The 18,275-nt window shown below is 43.4% G+C and overlaps 2 protein-coding genes across 5 annotated transcripts in view; one reads left to right on the top strand and one right to left on the bottom strand.

Moving 5' to 3' along the window:
- hadhb (hydroxyacyl-CoA dehydrogenase trifunctional multienzyme complex subunit beta) overlaps positions 1–3,040 on the bottom strand; it is a 41,935-nt gene extending 38,895 nt beyond the window's left edge. For 2 of the 4 annotated variants that reach the window (XM_041188658.1, XM_041188662.1), the window contains exon 1: positions 1,186–1,314. The gene's annotated coding sequence lies outside the window, so the exon portion shown is untranslated. Of the gene's footprint in view, positions 1–1,185; positions 1,315–1,427; positions 1,572–2,686 lie in introns of those variants that run through there. The other 2 variants (XM_041188661.1, XM_041188659.1) reach the window with 2 other exon arrangements.
- The window catches only part of LOC121278346 (trifunctional enzyme subunit alpha, mitochondrial-like), a 71,632-nt gene continuing 55,505 nt past the window's right edge, over positions 2,149–18,275 (top strand). Inside the window, exons 1-3 of the mRNA XM_041188657.1 lie at positions 2,149–2,260; positions 16,196–16,237; positions 17,425–17,495. Of these exons, the coding sequence (XP_041044591.1) occupies positions 2,191–2,260; positions 16,196–16,237; positions 17,425–17,495 (183 nt within the window). The 5' untranslated portion in view covers positions 2,149–2,190. The remainder of the gene's footprint in view (positions 2,261–16,195; positions 16,238–17,424; positions 17,496–18,275) is intronic.

Here is an 18,275-nt window from a genome sequence, read left to right as displayed (position 1 = left end):
GCCGCCTGGGCTTAGAGGGCCAATGTACCAAGGGTCAAGACTGCAAGGTACAGTTTGGACACCCTTGGGTGACATCACGATAAATTAAATTATGGAACAATGTAACTTACATGAACAGGTTTACCGCTATCCCATTTATTAGCGGCTTATTTGCAATAGGGGGAATCGATCAAAGAGCTTTGCTGAAAAGGCTTCCAAGCTGAGCGCAGCACTATAATTTAAGAGAGCACGGTAACTTCCCCTGTAAGAAGTCAATACTGTCAAAAATAGGACTGCAACAGGGACAGAGCACGCAAACCTAACACAGATTGACAGTGAATCCATAACGTTGACTCACTGATGAAACCAGCAGTGTAAACACTGCCGATCACAGGCACCAAGTGCGGCACAGCCAGAGACAGCAACTGGCGCAACAAACACTTTAAAACCCGCAGCGTTCACAGACCCTGCCCTCCCTCCACGGACACACACACACACACACACACACACCCCCCCATCCAGGGACACGGGAACGGGGGGAGCAGGGGGGAGCGGGAGCAGCAGAGGGGCAGCGGGGGGGGGGGGAGGGGGCAGGGGGAGAGCAGAGGGAACAGGGGGGGGCAAGGGGGAGCAGGGGGGCAAGGGGGAGCAGGGGGGCAAGGGGGAGCAGGGGGGCAAGGGGGAGCAGGGGGGCAAGGGGGAGCAGGGGGGCAAGGGGGCAGCGGGGGGGCAAGGGGGCGGCAGGGGGAGAGCAGAGGGAACAGGGGGGGCAAGGGGGAGCAGGGGGAGGGGGCAGGTGGAGAGCAGAGGGAACAGGGGGAGCAGGGCGGAGCGGGGGGCAGCAGGGGGAGGGGGGCAAGGGGGAGGGGGGCAAGGGGGGGAGCAGGGGGAGGGGGCAGGTGGAGAGCAGGGGGAGCAGGGCGGAGCGGGGGTCAGCAGGGCGGAGCGGGGGGGGTCAGCAGGGCGGAGCGGGGGGGGGGGCAGCAGGGCGGAGCGGGGGGGGGGCAGCAGGGCGGAGCGGGGGGGGGCAGCAGGGCGGAGCGGGGGGGGGGCAGCAGGGCGGAGCGGGGGGGGGCAGCAGGGGGAGGGGGGCAAGGGGGAGGGGGGCAAGGGGGGGAGCAGGGGGAGGGGGCAGGTGGAGAGCAGGGGGAGCAGGGCGGAGCGGGGGGGCAGCAGGGGGAGCCGGATCCTCCCCCTCTCACTCACCGAGCGCAGTCGATCCCCAACCGACAGCTTCGCCACTGTCTTCCGCCCGGGATGGCCCAGCTCTCTCCGCTCGCTCCGGAAACTGGCCTCTCCCCTCCTCTCCCGGCCTCCCCGCCCCCCCCCCCCCCCGGCTCCCAGAAGCTTCCAGCCCCGGCGGAACCCGGAGGACCCCTCCCAGTCGAACCCAAATTCCGCCTTGACCGCAACCTCGCCACGTTTCACCCGCGCCGCACGGCCACTACCTTCCAGCCCCGCAGCGGATGAACGTGACGTGATATTCAGGAGTGATGCTGACGAGAAGCAGCTGTCTGGTGTTGCGGGCAGCAGATATTTTTTTTGTGCAGGCAGCGTCGAGGGTTGCCCTCCCCACGCCGCTGCTGAGCAAGACCCCGGCTGAGGGGGCGGGACTGAGGGGGCGGGGCGCGGCGGGTCGAAGGGGTTGAGCGTGCTGAGGGGGCGGGGCGAGGGGGGTCTGAGGGGTCTGAGGGGCGGGGGTTTGAGGGGGCTGGGAGAGGGGTGTGAGGGGGGGTTGAGGGGCCGGGGCGAGGGGATAGGGTGCTGAGGGGGCGGGGCGAAGGGGCTGAGGGGGCGGGGCGAGGATGCTGAGGGGTCGGGGCAAGGGGTGTGAGGGGGTTGAGGAGGCGGGGCGAGGATGCTGAGGGGGCGGGGCTAGGGTGATAGGGGGGGATGAGGGGGCGGGGTGAGGGGGGGACGAGGGGACGGGGCGAGGGGGATAGGGGGATGAGGGGGCGGGGCGAGGATGCTGAGGGGACGGGGCAAGGGGTGTGAGGGGGTTGAGGAGGCGGGGCGAGGATGCTGAGGGGGCGGGGCTAGGGGGATAGGGGGGGGGGATGAGGGGGCGGGGTGAGGGGGGGACGAGGGGACGGGGCGAGGGGGATAGGGGGATGAGGGGGCGGGGCGGGGCGGGGCGACGAGGATGAGGGGGCGGGGCGACGGGGATGAGGGGGCGGGGCGACGCGGCTGTCCGTCCGGCCGGAGCTGCAGATGGAAATGGCGGCGCGGGTGACCGGGATCATGAAGCGGCTCTCGTTACTCAGGCAGCTTCGCTACTCAGGTACAGCCTCAGTGCAAATGCAGAGTCCTCCATGGTGGGAGGTAAATGATTTATTCCGGTCCTGATGGAGATCCAGCCCCTCCCCCGCCCCACCTAACTACTCTCTTTATAACTTAGTCACTGAAAACTCAGAGGCTTCTGGACAGCAAGGCCGTTTTACCGCTGGCGGGTAATATAACTTAATCCATCACGGCTGCGGTTGCCCTGTTTGCAGGAATTCTTGCAATAAAAATGCAGTCCCCGTTCACCGACCGATGCGGCTAAGTTACTCCCGCCGGGGCCGATCCCTAAATTAAAAATGTCGCTGGGTCTTTTCAATCAGAAGAAGAAACCCCCGATTATTCGCCTCTTCCCCCCCCCCCCCCCCCCCCCCCCCCCCCCCCATAAATAAATAAATAAATAAATAAATAGACCTTTTACGGTTACCTTTCTCCGTGGGTTGAGTCTCCAAAAGTGGAGACCGTGCTTGGTGCGGAGCAGACCGTCCTCCCGAAAGGAGAGGCCGAACGTTTCGCTTCGTTTTGTTTTGTTTTATTTTCTCAAGAGGCCACGTCTGTTTTTGAGCTAGCTTTACACCTTTGGAGGAAACGTGCAATTTTCAACACTACCTGAGTAACTAACTAGCTTAGCTGTTAAGCTTGCCTCAGTTTGGTAAACATTTAACATTTGAGTCGGAGAGTTGTGGGTTCGAACACTGCCCTAAAAATGGGACGAACAATGCATGTCAAGCAGTGAGTTATCCGTGAACGAGAGGCGAAAGAAAATGGCTTGGTCTGTCTGTGGTTCTGCAGTTCAGGCGGATGTTAAAAATCCCATAGTCATACTTGAAAAAGAGCAGTGTTTTTTTGCCTGTGGCTTCCCTCAACCAAGATGACTGCAAACCAATTTAACGAGTCATTCATCTCTTTTGAGTTCTTACAACTTTGTATTTAATGGCATGCACAACAATCAATAAAAAGAAAAACTCTCAGACTGCTTGTTGGAAGTGGTTTTGATAAAGTTACTAAAGTGAAGGTCAATCTTAACAATTTCTACTGTAAAGGCGGTGGCATTTTGCAGGAAGGAGGGCATTTGCTAGTAACCTCTTCCCTAAATGTTGATTATCTTCTGTAAATTTTGGATATATAAAGAAGCCTGAGCATTTTGGCAGTGAAATCTAAATTCAGCCCAAGAAAATTTAGTGATAGTTGGAGGGAAAGTTTGCAAATCATGCTTTTGAGAAATAAAAAGTGTGTTACTAAAATCTATCATGCTAAGCCTGCTCTTTTGGATTAACTGTAAACACCTAGATTTTGCCATCAAGTATTTAGCAAAATACCTCAGTAGTCCTGTAGTACTTCTCATGGTAATTTGACAAAAAGACGAATGGAATTGGGAAATGCTAAGCATTGTTTTGATTTTAATTTTAAAAGCCCTAGGTTATAATCAAGCATGCAGCTCTTGTAATCAGATTTAATGCTGGGTGTAGGGAAAAACCTATTAATATATATTTGGTTACTTTTATTGTAGACTGTTGATTCAGAAAAGTTATGATAAAGTGTTCATCAAAGTGGTTCTGGAAGGGGATAAAGACCTAAAATGTGTAAATAATTTACTCATAGTGAAGTCTTTGGAAATTTTCCTCGGTGATCAGCAAACAGTAAAATGTTGCACAAACGTACAATAAAATTGTAAGACACAGACCATAATATTTAGTGGAACTTGAATACTTGGTATATCAATGTTAAATGTCTTCAGAAACAAATGCAATTTGAAAAATGGCAGGAGTAGCCAACTGGCATCTGGTGAGCTCTGTGCTATTCTTTTGCCATTGGAGTGGAGTTCTTTGTATTTGCTGATGGATTATCATGATGTGTGGAGTGCACCATGATATTGAGTGCAGTATTCCTTTTCAAATGTAGTTGTTGTGCATGGCCAGTTTTTTCATGTGATCCCTTTGAATATTACAGTAGCCATGCATGCATTGTGTTTATCACAGAACAAGGCCTGCATGGTACCTTCTAGGCTGCTGTGCAGCTGCATTCCTGCAAATCTTAGAGAAAACATTGATTAAGTGTTTCTGTTCTAGCCCAATTAAACAATGTGATTAAGACTTTTAAGGCCCATTCCAAGATCTTGACACCTAATCTAGGCTGATACTTCAAGGCAGAATTGAGGAAATGGTGCATTGTTGGAGGAAATAAGAGTTATTAAATCGAGGGGGAATGTGAACAATCCTATGACTCTAATTGAAGGGGAGCAGGGAGTTCTCCTGGTTTTCTTACCAACATTAGTCTGCCCACCAATACAACCAAAGCTGGGTAACTGGTTGTTTATACATTTGCTATTTAATATGTGTAAATTGACTATATGCCTAAACAACAGCAGTGATTATATTTTTAAAAACTTATATAGTGCCTTTAACATAATTAAGCATCATTAGGCACTTCACAGAAGAATCATAAATATGACATCAAGCCACAAAGGGTAATTGAATGGCAAAGCAGATTTGATGGGCCGAATGACTTACTGCTCCTACATCTTATGGACCTAAAGCTTAGTCAAGGATGTAGACTTTGTGTTTTAAAGGAGAAAAGTAAGGTAAAGAGGGTATTCCAGAGTTTAGGGACTAGAAACTAAAGGCTTGACCACCAGTGGTGAAGCCAGAATTAGAGGAGCACGGATATCTCAGATGGATGTGCGGTTGGAGGTGATTACAGAGTTAGGAAGGGGTGAGGCCATAGATTGACTTGAAAACAAGTTGTGAATTTTAAAATTAAAATGATGCTTGACTGGGAGCCAGTGTAGGTTTTTTATTCGTTCATGGGATGTGGACATCGCTAGCTAAGCCAGCATTTATTGCCCATCCCTAATTGCCCTTGAGAAGGTGGTGGTGAGCTGCCTTCATGAACTGCTGCAGTTCATGTGTTGTAGGAGCACCCACAGTGCTGTTAGGAAGTGTTCCAGGATTTTAACCTAGCGACTGTGAAGGAACAGCAATATATTTCCAAGTCAGGATGGTGAATGACTTGGAGGGGACCTTCCAGGTGGTGGCGTTCCTTCTAAATGGTAGCGGTTGCAGGTTTGAAAGGTGCTGTTGAAGAAGCCATGGTGAGTTTCTGCGGTGCATCTTGTAGATGGTGCACACTGCTGCCACTGTGTATCAGTGGTGGTGGGAGTGTATATTTGTGGATGCAGTGCCAATCAAATGGGCCGCTTTGCCCTGGATGGTGTGGAGCTTCTTGAATGTTGTGGGAGCTGCACTCATCCAGGCAAGTGGGGAGTGTTCCATGACACTCCTGACTTGTGCTTTGTAGATGGTGGGCAGGCTTTGGGGAGTCAGGAAGTGGGTTACTCTCCACAGAATCCCCAGCCTCTGATCTGCTCTTGTAGTAACAATATTTGTGGCTATTCCAGTTCAGTTCCTGATCAACAGTAACTCCCCAGGATGTTGACTGTGGGGGAGCTAGTGGTGGTAATGCCATTGAATGTCAAGGGGCGAAGGTTAGATTCTCTCTTGCTGAAGATGGTCATTGTCTGGCACTTAGTTGGCAAATACCATCTCACCATACATCACCCTAAGTGTGAATATTGTTCTGGTCTTACTGCATATGAACACAGACTGCTTCAGCATCTGAGGAATCACGAATGGTGCCGAACATCCCCACTTCTGACCTTATGTTGGAGGGAAGGTCATTGATGAAACAGCTAAAGATGACTGGGCCTAGCACACTACCCCGAGGAACTCCTGTAGTGATGTTTTGAGACCAAGATGATTGACTGCCAACAACCGCAACCATCTTCCTTTGTGCTAGATATGATCCAACCAGTGAAGAGGTTTCCCCCGATTCCTATTGATATCAATTTTGCTAGGGCTCCTTGATGCCACACTCGGTCAAATGGCGCCTTAATATCAAGGGCACTCACTCTTAGCTCACTTCTTGAGTTCAGCTCTTTTTTCCCATGTTTGGACCAAGGCTGTAATGAAGTCAGGAGCTCATGATCCTGGCGGAACCCAAACTGATCATCAGTGAGCAGGGTATTGCTGAGTAAATGCCGTTGATAGAACTGTCAACACTATCACTTTGCTGATGATTGAGAGTAGACTGGGGTGATAATTGGCTGGGTTGGATTTGTCCTGCTTTTTGTGGTCAGGATATACTTGGGCAATTTTCCACATTGCTGGGTAGATGCCAGTGTTGTGGCTGTACTGGAACTGGGATTCAGCTAGTTCTGGAGCACAAGTCTTCAATACTATTGCTGGAATGTTGTTAGGGCCCATAGCCTTTGCAGTGTCCAGTACCTTCAGCCATTTCTTGATATCATATGGAGTGGATTGGATTGGCTGAAGACTGGCATCTGTGATACTGGGGACAACAGGAGGAGGTTGACGTGGATCATCCACTCGGCACTTCTGGCTGAAGAAAACTGCAAATGCTTCAGCCTTGTTTTTTTGCACTGATGTGTTGGGCTACCCCATCATTGAGGATGGGGATATTTGTGGACCCTACTCCAACAGTTAGTTGTTTAATTGTCCAAAGTCATTCATAATTGGATGTGGCAGAAATGTAGAGCTTAGAACTGATCTGTTGTGTGATTGCTTAGCTCTGTCTATGACATGCTGCTTCTGCTGTTTGGCATGCAAATAATTCTGTGTTGTAGCTTGACACCTCATTTTTAGGTATGCCTGGTTCTGCTCCTGGCATGCCCTCCTGCACTCTTCATTGGCTGTGAAGTGCTTTGGGAATCCTGAGAACATGAAAGGCACTGTTCCTTTTTGGTATCTCCATTTCTTCCTTAACCATGTCTTTCACAATTGGAGACAATGAAACTCTGTTGTCCTAATATGACTTGTTAGGTTCTTTTAGATGTGTCCCAAAATCCATGCACATATGCAGCACTTATAACGCTGAAAGTCATCAAGATCTTCAAACAGTGAAATGGCATTGGGAGTACATCATCTAAAGTAGTCAGATGCAACAGATATTGTGCAAAGTAACTTCTCACAAAATTTTGATCTGGATATGTCTCTGTGGTTGGCAATGGAGAATGGTCTGTCTCTCCCCAGTTTGAAAACTGGGTCAGTGTGGAGACAGCAGATATGTGGCCTGGAATTGAATGAGAGGAACATTTTCTCACTTATTCTCTAGTGACAGGGGAAGAAAAGATTACATAGCATATGCAGCACTGAAAGAGGCCATTCAGCCCAACTAGTTTGTACTGGCGTTTATACTCCACACAAGTCTCCTCCCATTCTATCTACTACATCTCAGCCTTTCAGTATATCTGTATCTATTCCTTTTTCTCTTGTGTATTTATCCAGTTTCCTTTTGAAAGCATTTAAGCTATTTCCTCATCTATTTTCTGTGGTGGCAAGTTTCACACCCAACCAACCTCTGAGTAAGAGAAATGTCTCCTTATCTCTGTCTCTAGATTTATCACCTGCCTGAAGATACATCATCATTCCCTAGGAATATGAATTTCCACTCTCCCTTTTCTGGATTTGCAATCAATTAATCACTCATGGGTGGACTAAAGTTCCTTAATACTGTAATGCTTACCTGATTTGTCTATTGGAAAATCTTGTCAGCCCTCTTAGTTGATTACACTATTAAAGTATTATTGAAAAGAAGGCTGACGTCAGTAGAAAATTGTGCAGCAAATGATGACCCTTTTGACGGGTGCTCCTAACTGCTCGGGTAGCAGATGAATGAGAGCAGAGCCCAGTGCAGAAACGAGAAGAAACTGAGGACAAATAAAATGAGTGAAAAAGGGGAAAGAAGTATTTTAACAGTTCATAAATAAGTAAAGAACCAAGTTGGGGTGGCTTCTATTTGCCCTGATGTGTCAAAATTGTAAACACGTTTTATAAAGAATAAAAGAATGTTTGTGTGGTTTGCACAAGCTAGTTGCACATAAAAAATTTTTGTTCAAAATCTCGTCAAATCTTAAAAGATGCAAGATGTCAGAAAACAGAAAATTGCCGTAAAAATGAAATAAATTTTAGTCATATATGTATAAAAATACTAAAAATAAAACAAGATATCTGTATTTGAAGTAAGTGCACAAAAGAGGATAAAAAAGAATTATTTTAATAAACTTCAAGAAAAACAAGGATGGAAGAGCACATAATGCAAAAAAAAAAGAGGAAAATGGACATGGTTGGGAAAGGTACAGTAACTTATTGGTCGGCTTGAGCTCTATATCAAGATTTATGTTAATGAACTAGATCTGGCCTCCAGTGTATTGGTAAAGGTACCTCCTTCTAGATAAGATATTTCATTGAGATCCTATCTGTTTCGACAGATCAGCCAGTTAAAGACCACATGTAACTCTTCATGGAAGAACAGAGTAGTGCTAGAACTGGAACTGCTCCACATTTCTCTCTCAACTGAAATCTTCTAAAAACCCACTGGAACATTCGTTCTGAACTTTTGTGAGAAGTTACTTTGCGCAATGTTTGCTGCATTTGACTACTTTAGTCAATGCCATTTTACTGTTTGAGATCTTGATGAATTTCAATGTTATAAGTGCTGCATAAGGACATGGATTACATTAGGAAACAGAATTTTATAGCCTCCAATTGCAAATGACAGCATCTCAAATGAATTTTTAATTCAATTGCTCCATATATGTATCTTGCATTGTCTAATACGTACCGTATAACTTTTTTCAAATTTAATGTTTCAAAAGTTAAATGAGAACATTTTCTTTTGAATCTCGCGGCTAAAAAAATAATGCAAGGATACTCCAGTGAGTGTAGAACTGAGCCTTTTCCTGTGGGGGGGAAACAAGGTTACTATGAAGATATTAGCTAGATAACAATGAATGGTCATCCTCAATCACTTATTAATTAGTTTTAATAGACCACATTGCCTTGGTTCTGCATTTTTCCTCTGTGTCCTTTGGAAAGATGTATTTTTACTACAAATTTGGAGTCAATGTGAAGCAGTTTTGGCTTTGTATCAACAGACTTTAATACTCAAGTGTAGTGAACTGACAGTATGTGATTTCCTCCTCTAAGGACTCTCATTACTCTTGCTTTGGGATGAGTTTGGAGCCTTACTGCTTAACACCATGCTAGGGTTGCATGCTAAATGCAGCCATAAAAAGCACTTCTCTCTTTGCATTTTGTACTTTCTGTTGTTCTTGCTCAGTTCATCCTCCTGGCCATGAAAATATTTTGAACTTAAGTAAATACTAACCAGCAGCAAATTTTAATCAAGCTGAGCAGCACCAGTATTTGTGGGAGTGGTAACTAAAAAAAGGACAGATGATCTAATCTGCAAATAAGCATTCATGTTGGAGGTAGGACAAAGGTCATCGCAGCTCCATTTTGCAGCATGAATATGAAACGTGTAAAGAATCTGTGCCAAAGTTCAATGCTTAAGTAATAGGCAGGATCTAGCAGACTTGGATGATTCAGGGGGTCAACAAGTTTAGCATTCCCATTGTGTATGAAGGCTATTTCATATAATTGGACCATCACCAAAGCTTACAATGAAATAAATAATTGCAAGGTTAAATTCTATAATTGAACAGAATATATGTGGTCCATTTCAAAAAATGCAATAGCTGAATCATATTTGTGTGGTTAAAAAAATAAGTAAATCTTTCTCATAAATAGGACTGCAACATAGATCCTTGCTATTCACTTCTGAGTGAAAATTACTATCTTTAAATGAGAAAGGCAAGATTGTCATAGGATATCTGATGTTTGTGTTGTGTGCTGTTTTCGTTTCCTATCTTCCAAGTCACTCTTTTTCCTCAGTATACATGGCCTTCAGGCAAAAGATCAAAAGTTAGTTTAACCTTTTATCTTGCTTAGTGTTGGTCCAAGATACTGTTCTTGCACAATTAATGTGATCGATGCAATTTGCTTTGGTAACGGAACATAACATGGTTATTTAGTAAGATCATTAAATGGGAGAAAGGTCATTCAACAAAAAATATTGAATCATGGCCATATCTTTTACTTCTCAAATAATATGACATGCCACACATTTACGAAAGTAACTTTTTGTTTCAGTGGCTGATATGACAAGCTTCCTTTTAAAAATTAGCACCGTTGGAACAGTTCTATGTAGGAGCAAAGGAACTAAATTCAGAAATAAAATACACCAGATATTGGAAATCTGAAATAAAAACCGATAATGCTGGAAATACTGAGGACAGACAGCACCCATGGAGATAGAAACAGTTTTTGAAACGTTATGGAAAAGGACAAGGAGCAATCTACAATTAAAATAATTACTTGCGGGAGGGGCAGTTTCAGTGGAGTGAGAATGGATCCGGCCTAGGTAAATTGAAATCAATGGCAATCGTCGGGTCACCTTTTAAAAAGGAGCTAGATCGGGCACAGTCAAAGTACATGCCCATGTTGGGGAAAGGTAGGACAAATAAAGCTAGATTTCCCTGGGTGATGAAAGAGGTAAGAAAATAAAGTGAAGCAGAAAAAGGGTACATATGACAAAGGTCAAATTGATAATACCTGTGAGAGTTAGGCTGAATATAGTAAGATCAGTGAGGAAGTGAATACATTATTAAGAGCAGCTAAGAGTGTAAAATAAAAGCAAAATACTGTAGTTGCTGGAAGTCTGAAGTAAAAACAGAAGATGCTGGAGATACTCAGCAGGTCAGGCAGCATTTGTGGAGAGAAAGAGCTAATGTATCAGGTTGATGACCTTTTTATCAGAACTAAACTGTAATGTTAAAATTAATTATAAGAAGAGACTGGCAGCCAGCGTAAATAGGAATCCAAAAGTCATGAAAAGATGGTAAAAGGAGGAGTAGGACTGATTCAGGACCAAAAAGGGGATTTACACACGGAGGCAGAGGGCATGGCTCAGGTACTAAATGAGCGCTTTACATCTGTCTTTACCAGGGAAGAAGATGCTGTTCTTGCACGATTGATGTGATTGATTCAATTTGTTTTGGTAACTGAACATAACATGGTTATTTGGTAAGATTATTAAATGGGAGAAAGGTCATTCAATGGAAAAAAATTGAATTATGGCCATATCCTTTTATTTTCTTCTCAAATAATATGACATGCCTCAGATTTAGGAAAGTAACTTTTTGTTTCAATAACTGATATAACAAGCTTAGTGAAGAAATCATAGTGAAGGAGGAGGTAGTTGAGTCTTTTGATGATCTGCTTCTATCACTGCTTGTTTGTCCCTACAACCACACCCCCCCCATCCACTTCTCACTCCCCCCCCCCCCCCCCCCCCCCCCACTACACACACACACACACACACACACACACACACACACACACACACACCTTAAACCAGCTTATATTTCAACTCTTTCTTGGACTCGAACTCAAGTTCTGTCGAAGGGTCATGAGGACTCGAAATGTCAACTCTTTTCTTCTCCGCCGATGCTGCCAGACCTGCTGAGTTTTTCCAGGTAATTCTGTTTTTGTTTTGGATTTCCAGCATCCGCAGTTTTTTTGTTTTTATCTCAGTAGTTGAGACACTGGATGGATTAAAAATTGAGAAGAGGAAGTATTACAGCCAGCCTGTGTACTTTGAAGTTAAGTCACGAGGACCGGATCAAATGTATCTGAGGATACTGAGGGAAGTAAGGGTGAAAGTTGCAGAGGTAATGGCCATAGTTTTTCAATACTCCTTAGATACAGAGGACTGGAGAATCGCATATGTTACACCCCTGTTCAAAAAAGGATAAGGATAAGCCCAGCAACTATAGGCCAGTCAGTTTATCTCCATGGTGAGAAAGCTTTTAGAAATGATAATCTGGGACAAAATGAACAGTCACTTGGACAAACATGTTCAATGAAAGAGAGCCAGCATGGATTTGTGTAAGGGCAAATCATGTTTGACTAAGATAAAAGCAAAATACTGCAGATGCTGGAAATCTGAAACAAAAGCAGAAAATGCCTGAAAAACTCAGCAGGTCTGACAGCATCTGTGGAGAGAGAAACAGAGTTAACATTCTGAGTCCATATGACCCTTCTTCAGAGCTAAAGAGAAGTAGAAATGTGATGAAATTTATGCTGTTTTTGAGGGGGGGAGGGGCGGTGGAGCAGATGAAAAGCTAGATGGAATGTAGCGATCGGCGGGGGCAAAGGAGAGATTGAGAAAGATGTCATGAATGAAAGGACAGAGAGAACGTTAATGGTAGTGGTAAGGGCTAAAAATGGTGCTGACAGTGGCATAAAGGTAAGAAAGCAGAATGTAATAATAGAACAAGGATAAGCACTCTGTGGAAGAACAGCATGGAACAAGTAACAGATGGCCCTTTTGGGGGTGGGATGGGGGGAGGGGGCAATGTTGGGGAAAAAAAGAAAGGGGGATAACCAAGGGGATAAAACAATGAATAAATGAATAAAAATGAAAATAAGATTTAAAAAAAAAAGAGATGTGAATCAGAATAGCTGAAACATCACAAACTGCTTCCATCCAAACAAAAAACGGGGCAGAATTTATGGCCTGAAATTGTTGAAATCAGTATAGGAAGTCCCCCTTTTAATTTGTCCCGTTTTAAGTCATTCAGCTTTAACGTCGGTCAGTTGATAGGGCTGATTTACGCATTTGGCATCGGGAGTTCTGTCTTAACAGCAATTTGCACTGGGTCTGACATGATCATGTGACCTGATTGCCATTTTGGAGCAGTTTCTCCCACTCCCCGACCCTGCTAGTTGCTGCTGCCTGTCCTGCTCGCCTGGTCACCCCTGCCAATTTAAGACCACATTCAAAAATCTTTATCTTGCAATCAAGTCTGATGATGGGAAGTCATTTGTCAATCAGCAAAAATCTTAATTTCATGAATCAATTTTTTAGACAGTATACAAACATAGTTTCTGGTTACTAATAGATGGAGGTGTGAAAAGGGGTGGGAGTTTAAGAGAATCGTATGGGGTTTCCTTGTCCTTGCATTCTGTCCCACTAGTCTCAACATTCAATGGTTCATCCTCTGCCATTTCCTCCACCGCCAACATGATGCTTTCAAACACATCTTCCCCTCCCCTTTCAGCATTGTGTATAGACATCCTGGCCCACACCTCTATCAAACCCAACACTCCTCTTCCCTTCCCACGATTCTTTCCCATGCAAATGCAAGAGATGCAACACCTGCCCTTTAAACACCACCATTTCACTGTCTAGGGCCCCAACCACTCCTTGCAGTGAAACAGCAATTTGCTTGTACTTTTTCAGTTTAGTATACTGATTTGCTGTTCATGATGTGATTCTACTGCTATAAGCTGTTTTACTGGGGAGGCCAAATGCAAGTAGGTGACTACTTTTCAGAATGTCTCCATTCATTCCGCAATCGAGAACCCGATTTCCCTACCACCTGTCATTTTCATTCTCTATCCCACACGGACCTCGGGTTCCTAAATTGTTCTGATGAAACTCAACATAATCTCAAGAGCCAGCACCACATCTTTGGATTAGGCACTTCACTGCTTTCCAAACTCAATACATTAAGTCCTCAATTAACGTTGTAGTTGAGTTCCTGAAAAGTGCAACTTCAGGCAAATCAGATTTTCCCATTCCAACCAAAATAAAAGCTGTAGTTATGTTCTGTAAGATCTTTCTTGTTAGAAAAAATAATTAAAACATTATATCCTGTAAATTGAAAAACTTTGCATTGCTAACATCGCAGGGTTCAATCCCTGCTTCAACTGAGGTAGACTTGGGGCCTGCCTCCTTGCCCTGATCTGTGGTAAAATCATGACATAAGCTGTGATTTGGTGACCCTCAAATAATTGAGGATGCTTCTTAGAGGAGAAGAAGAAGCAATTCTCTTGTGGTGCTCATGATGAGTTGAAGTTATTGCAGGGAGATAGTTAACATATTCACAAAAAATTTGTAAAGACCTTTTTAAATCAATTCAATTCAATAGTGTGTTCGACTTTGCACATCCAAGACCCCAATGCCTTTATTCCAATTATTAATGAAGATTGTAAAAAGCAGCCTAATATACACTCCCTTTAGAATTCCACAAGTAACTGGTCCCCACGCAGAACCACTGCTATAAATATCAAATTGTCCTTACGAGAATGCGCCAGTAAATCTAATAACTTGCTGAATAACTTTACCTGGTTGGTAACATATTATCTTTTCCAGAAGCCACGTTGAGATTTGTTTGAAACACTTCATCCATGTAATCATGTCTAATGATGCTTGCTTATAACCGAAGCTAATGAATCTAAAATGTCCCAATTCTGACTTGATGCCCTTTTTAAATATCGGCGTCATGTGGGCCTCCTGTCAGTCCCTGGAAACAATTCAAGATCCCAGTGAACTCATGTTAAGTACATGAGCATGAAGCTCCCATTTCTATGAGTACCTTTTGAATACTGTTAGGAGCAAAAGTCTGATCCTTTTAGAAAGTTGTGAAGTTAATAATTTTATTTCTTAGTGATGATTAACCTTCCTTCACGCACACACTTCAATTTCATTTTGTAAATTTGGAGTTAATACATACCGAAATTTGTAGTGTAAACTGCTACTTTGCTTGGCCTCAGCAGGGGTTGGAGAAGGTGGGGTAATGCCTATTAAAGGACTTGGTGGATTTGAGTCAGAGTGGGGAAGATTTCTCTTTTACTTGCCACTGTACAGGTACAATGTCTCAAAATCGGCAACCTCGGGCCTAAAGCCATGCCAGATTTTGAATCTTGGAGGATTTTGGGTTGGGTGGTTTGGGCCAAACCGGGTCTGGAGGGGTCAAGGGTCACTCGAAGTGCAGGAACATACCAGCGTGCAAGCGGTGAAGTGGATAACTAGTCTGGTGCCAATGCAGTGCTTAGCTGAATTGTCCAGGTGTTTTTATTTTAGTCAATTGAAGTTGATGTATGACACGTTCTAAAAATGTCCAGTTTTTGGATGGCCGTGTTTGAGACATTGTATCTGTCTGATATTTTAAATTAGCCAGTAATGGGTTATCTCTGATTAGCATAAATCTGAAGCGTGAGCAGAAATGCATTTGATAAATTTGAAGAGCGAAATAGATGTTTTTGCATAGATTTCAGTCAAATCTTTCACAATATCTTGTGTTGAGCACTTCATAGGGTACTATGTTAATAAAACAGCATCTTCGTTAGCTGGGTTTGCGAAAAGTGAATTGTTCAGAATCAGAAGACAAGATTGAAACCCTGCGAGGTGGGCTGTTGTTGAAGCTGCCCAAGTTGGAGTGACTTTTGGAGAGAATTCAAAGGTGAAGCTTGGAAACCTTCATTAGAGAGATGGTGTTTCAATGAGATTTATTGACTTAGTATTACTGATGTCTGTGTGGGTTGTTGAGAAATCTATAGAATCTGTTTTGGTTGCATTTGGAATTTGTTGTGCAGTGTGCACTGTGTTCAACCACAGTTCACCTGTTAATTCAAACGTACCTCATGTTAACCCTGAATGTTAGTGTAAGATAGATATTGTAAATCTTTCTAATCTTGTATAGTAAGGTTTATTTTATCCATGGAAAATCCCGTGGAATCTTGTGGCTTTATTCACTTAGTAAGTGTCTTAAATCTCAAACTTTGTCTACTTTAAATAAAACATTATTGGCCCCTAACTGGATTGTGCCAACAATTTGGGAGCCTGGCCAAGGATCATAACAACATGTAAAGAAAATAAGATTGTGAGATAATAAGAACTAGGAGCAGGAGTTGGTCGTTCGGCCCCTCGACCCTGCTCCACAGTTCAATAAGATCATGGCTGATCAGATTGTGGTCGTCTGCACTTTCCTGCCAACCCCCCCCCCACCCCCCATAACCCTGGACTCACTTATAAACCTGGACTCCTGAAACATTGAATCAAGGTAGTGCCCGTTTAAAAAAAATTCTTTTGGCTTATTTAGAGTTAACTTTTTTTTTGTTTTTTTTTTTTAAATACTCTTTGGTTTAAAAGAAACTTGATTTTTGCCTTCCTCAGAAGTTGACTAATCTTTAATATATCGTGTCTAACTGCTGAATCCTTTGTATTACAGGTTATACCTGTCGCCATTTCACAGTTTCTTCAATTATGATGGGTAAGTATTTTCAACAAGAGGATCAGAAGCAAGCAGTTTTCCAATTTTGGCAGTAGTTTCATCACACTTCCTGTCCACTCACAGACTGTTAGACTAATGATTTGCAGAAGCAGAATGATTATACTGTGTAACAGAATAATTTTTTAAAAATGACATGCTTTTATATAGTGCCTTTCACAACCATGGGACTTTCCAGTGTCCTTTACAGCCAGTGAAATACTGACTGAGAAACGGTCAACAAGCAGTCAACAATTTTGTCCTTCTCAAGCTTCAGGCTTTCTCAAAGTAAAAATTAAGTCCAGCAAAACTTTCCTCCAGATTTATTCTTTCAGTAGAATGAAACAGTTTGTTAGTGTGAAACAGGAATCTTGTCCTTCTATAATAAGATTGTGTTATATTTATATATGCTCCACTTAAAAGGTGATACGTAACATTGTAGCTTGTGATGCATGCATCCTCCACCACATTTTATATACCAACAAGCATTTTATGATAATGGATATTATATTTTAATTAGTGACACCTGAATTAATTTGCATAAATTCAGAGGAAATTTCTTGGAATGCTAATGAGAATTTTAACTTGCACAGCCAGAATGATTGGATTCCAGACACATATTACACCTGTAGCTCACAATATATAGAGCAATCTAATACTCAATCCCAACAAGATTGAAGGACAACATGATAAATTTTTAATCCAAAGAACAGCGTAGACCTACAGATGTTGAGACAATGGGCAATTTTCTGTTTGGAAACTCAGGAAGGCATCCATTTTGAACATATACTAAAATAAATAGAAATAACAGGAACAAATCTGGTTGAAGATTTTGGTCCATAATTTGTATGAGCCCCCACCTGGCAAAAAACCCCTTTTCATCATACTGCAATTGACATGGTTCCAATTTTCATGCAATTTGTTTATAAATATCTGCCTCTGCAGTTCTTTATTTATTGAGTGCTACCACAGTCCATGGTAAATTGCCTGCATGTTATGCAGCAGCATCCTTTCTTCAGGAAAATGTTTGCATTCCACCATATCTAGGCACCCCCACTACACCGTGCCCCCCACCACCCCCAAATGTGGCACCGTTCTTCAATATTCTAAGAGCACTACAAAGTACAAAATTCATTCTTTTTTAAAAAAACAGTTCCTGCATTTTGTAAACTTTATCCTCTTTCTTGCAGAGAGGGCCTTTGTCAACTGTGAAACTAAAGGTGATGTTGCCGTTGTGCGATTTAATGCACCAGATTCTAAGGTAATAACTAATTTGGATCTTTAATTCCTTTTATTTGCTGTTAATATTGAATGAGTATAATCATTAATTTACCTGCTACAACAAAGAATAAAGAAAAGCTGGATTTCATTTAACCAATAACTTATTGCTGAATTATAGAAGATATTTTTTGTGTTTTCTGTAGTCATTCTGCTGCTTATTTATTCTGATTGAAAAGCAATCCCCCAAATTTCGTGGAAATTTCAGTTGATGTGAGAATTGCTGCCCTTGATACCAATGCAGCATTTGATCAAATGATCCATTAAGGAGCTCTGACAAAATTGAAATCAGTGGGAATTGAAGGCGGAGGGGATGGGCTCTCCACTGGTACCATACCATAACAAAAAGATTTTTGTGTTTGTTGGAGGTGAGTCATCTCAGTCCCAGGAGTTTCTTAGGATAGTGTCCTAGGCTCGGCCATCTCCAGTTGCTTCATTAGGGATCTTCCCTCCAATGTGAGATCAGAAATGGGGATATTCATTGATTGTTGCACAGTGTTCAGTACCATTTGTAACTCCTCAGATACTGAAGCAGTCCATGCTTGCATGCAGCAAGACAGGAACAGCATTCAGGCTTGGGCTGATAAGTGGCAAGTAACATTCACACCACACAGGTGCCAGGCAATGACCATCTCCAACAAAAGAGAACCTAATCATCTCTCCTGGGCATTCAACAACATTACCATGCTAAATCCCAAACCCCCCCCCCCAAATCAACATTCTGGGGGTAACATTGACCAGAAACTGAACTGGGCCAACCATA

The sequence above is a fragment of the Carcharodon carcharias genome, chromosome 5 (genome assembly GCF_017639515.1).
Source record: "Carcharodon carcharias isolate sCarCar2 chromosome 5, sCarCar2.pri, whole genome shotgun sequence".
NCBI lineage: Eukaryota > Metazoa > Chordata > Chondrichthyes > Lamniformes > Lamnidae > Carcharodon > Carcharodon carcharias.
Note: the sequence above shows the minus strand (reverse complement) of the source record. Positions and strands in the feature narration are given on the sequence as shown.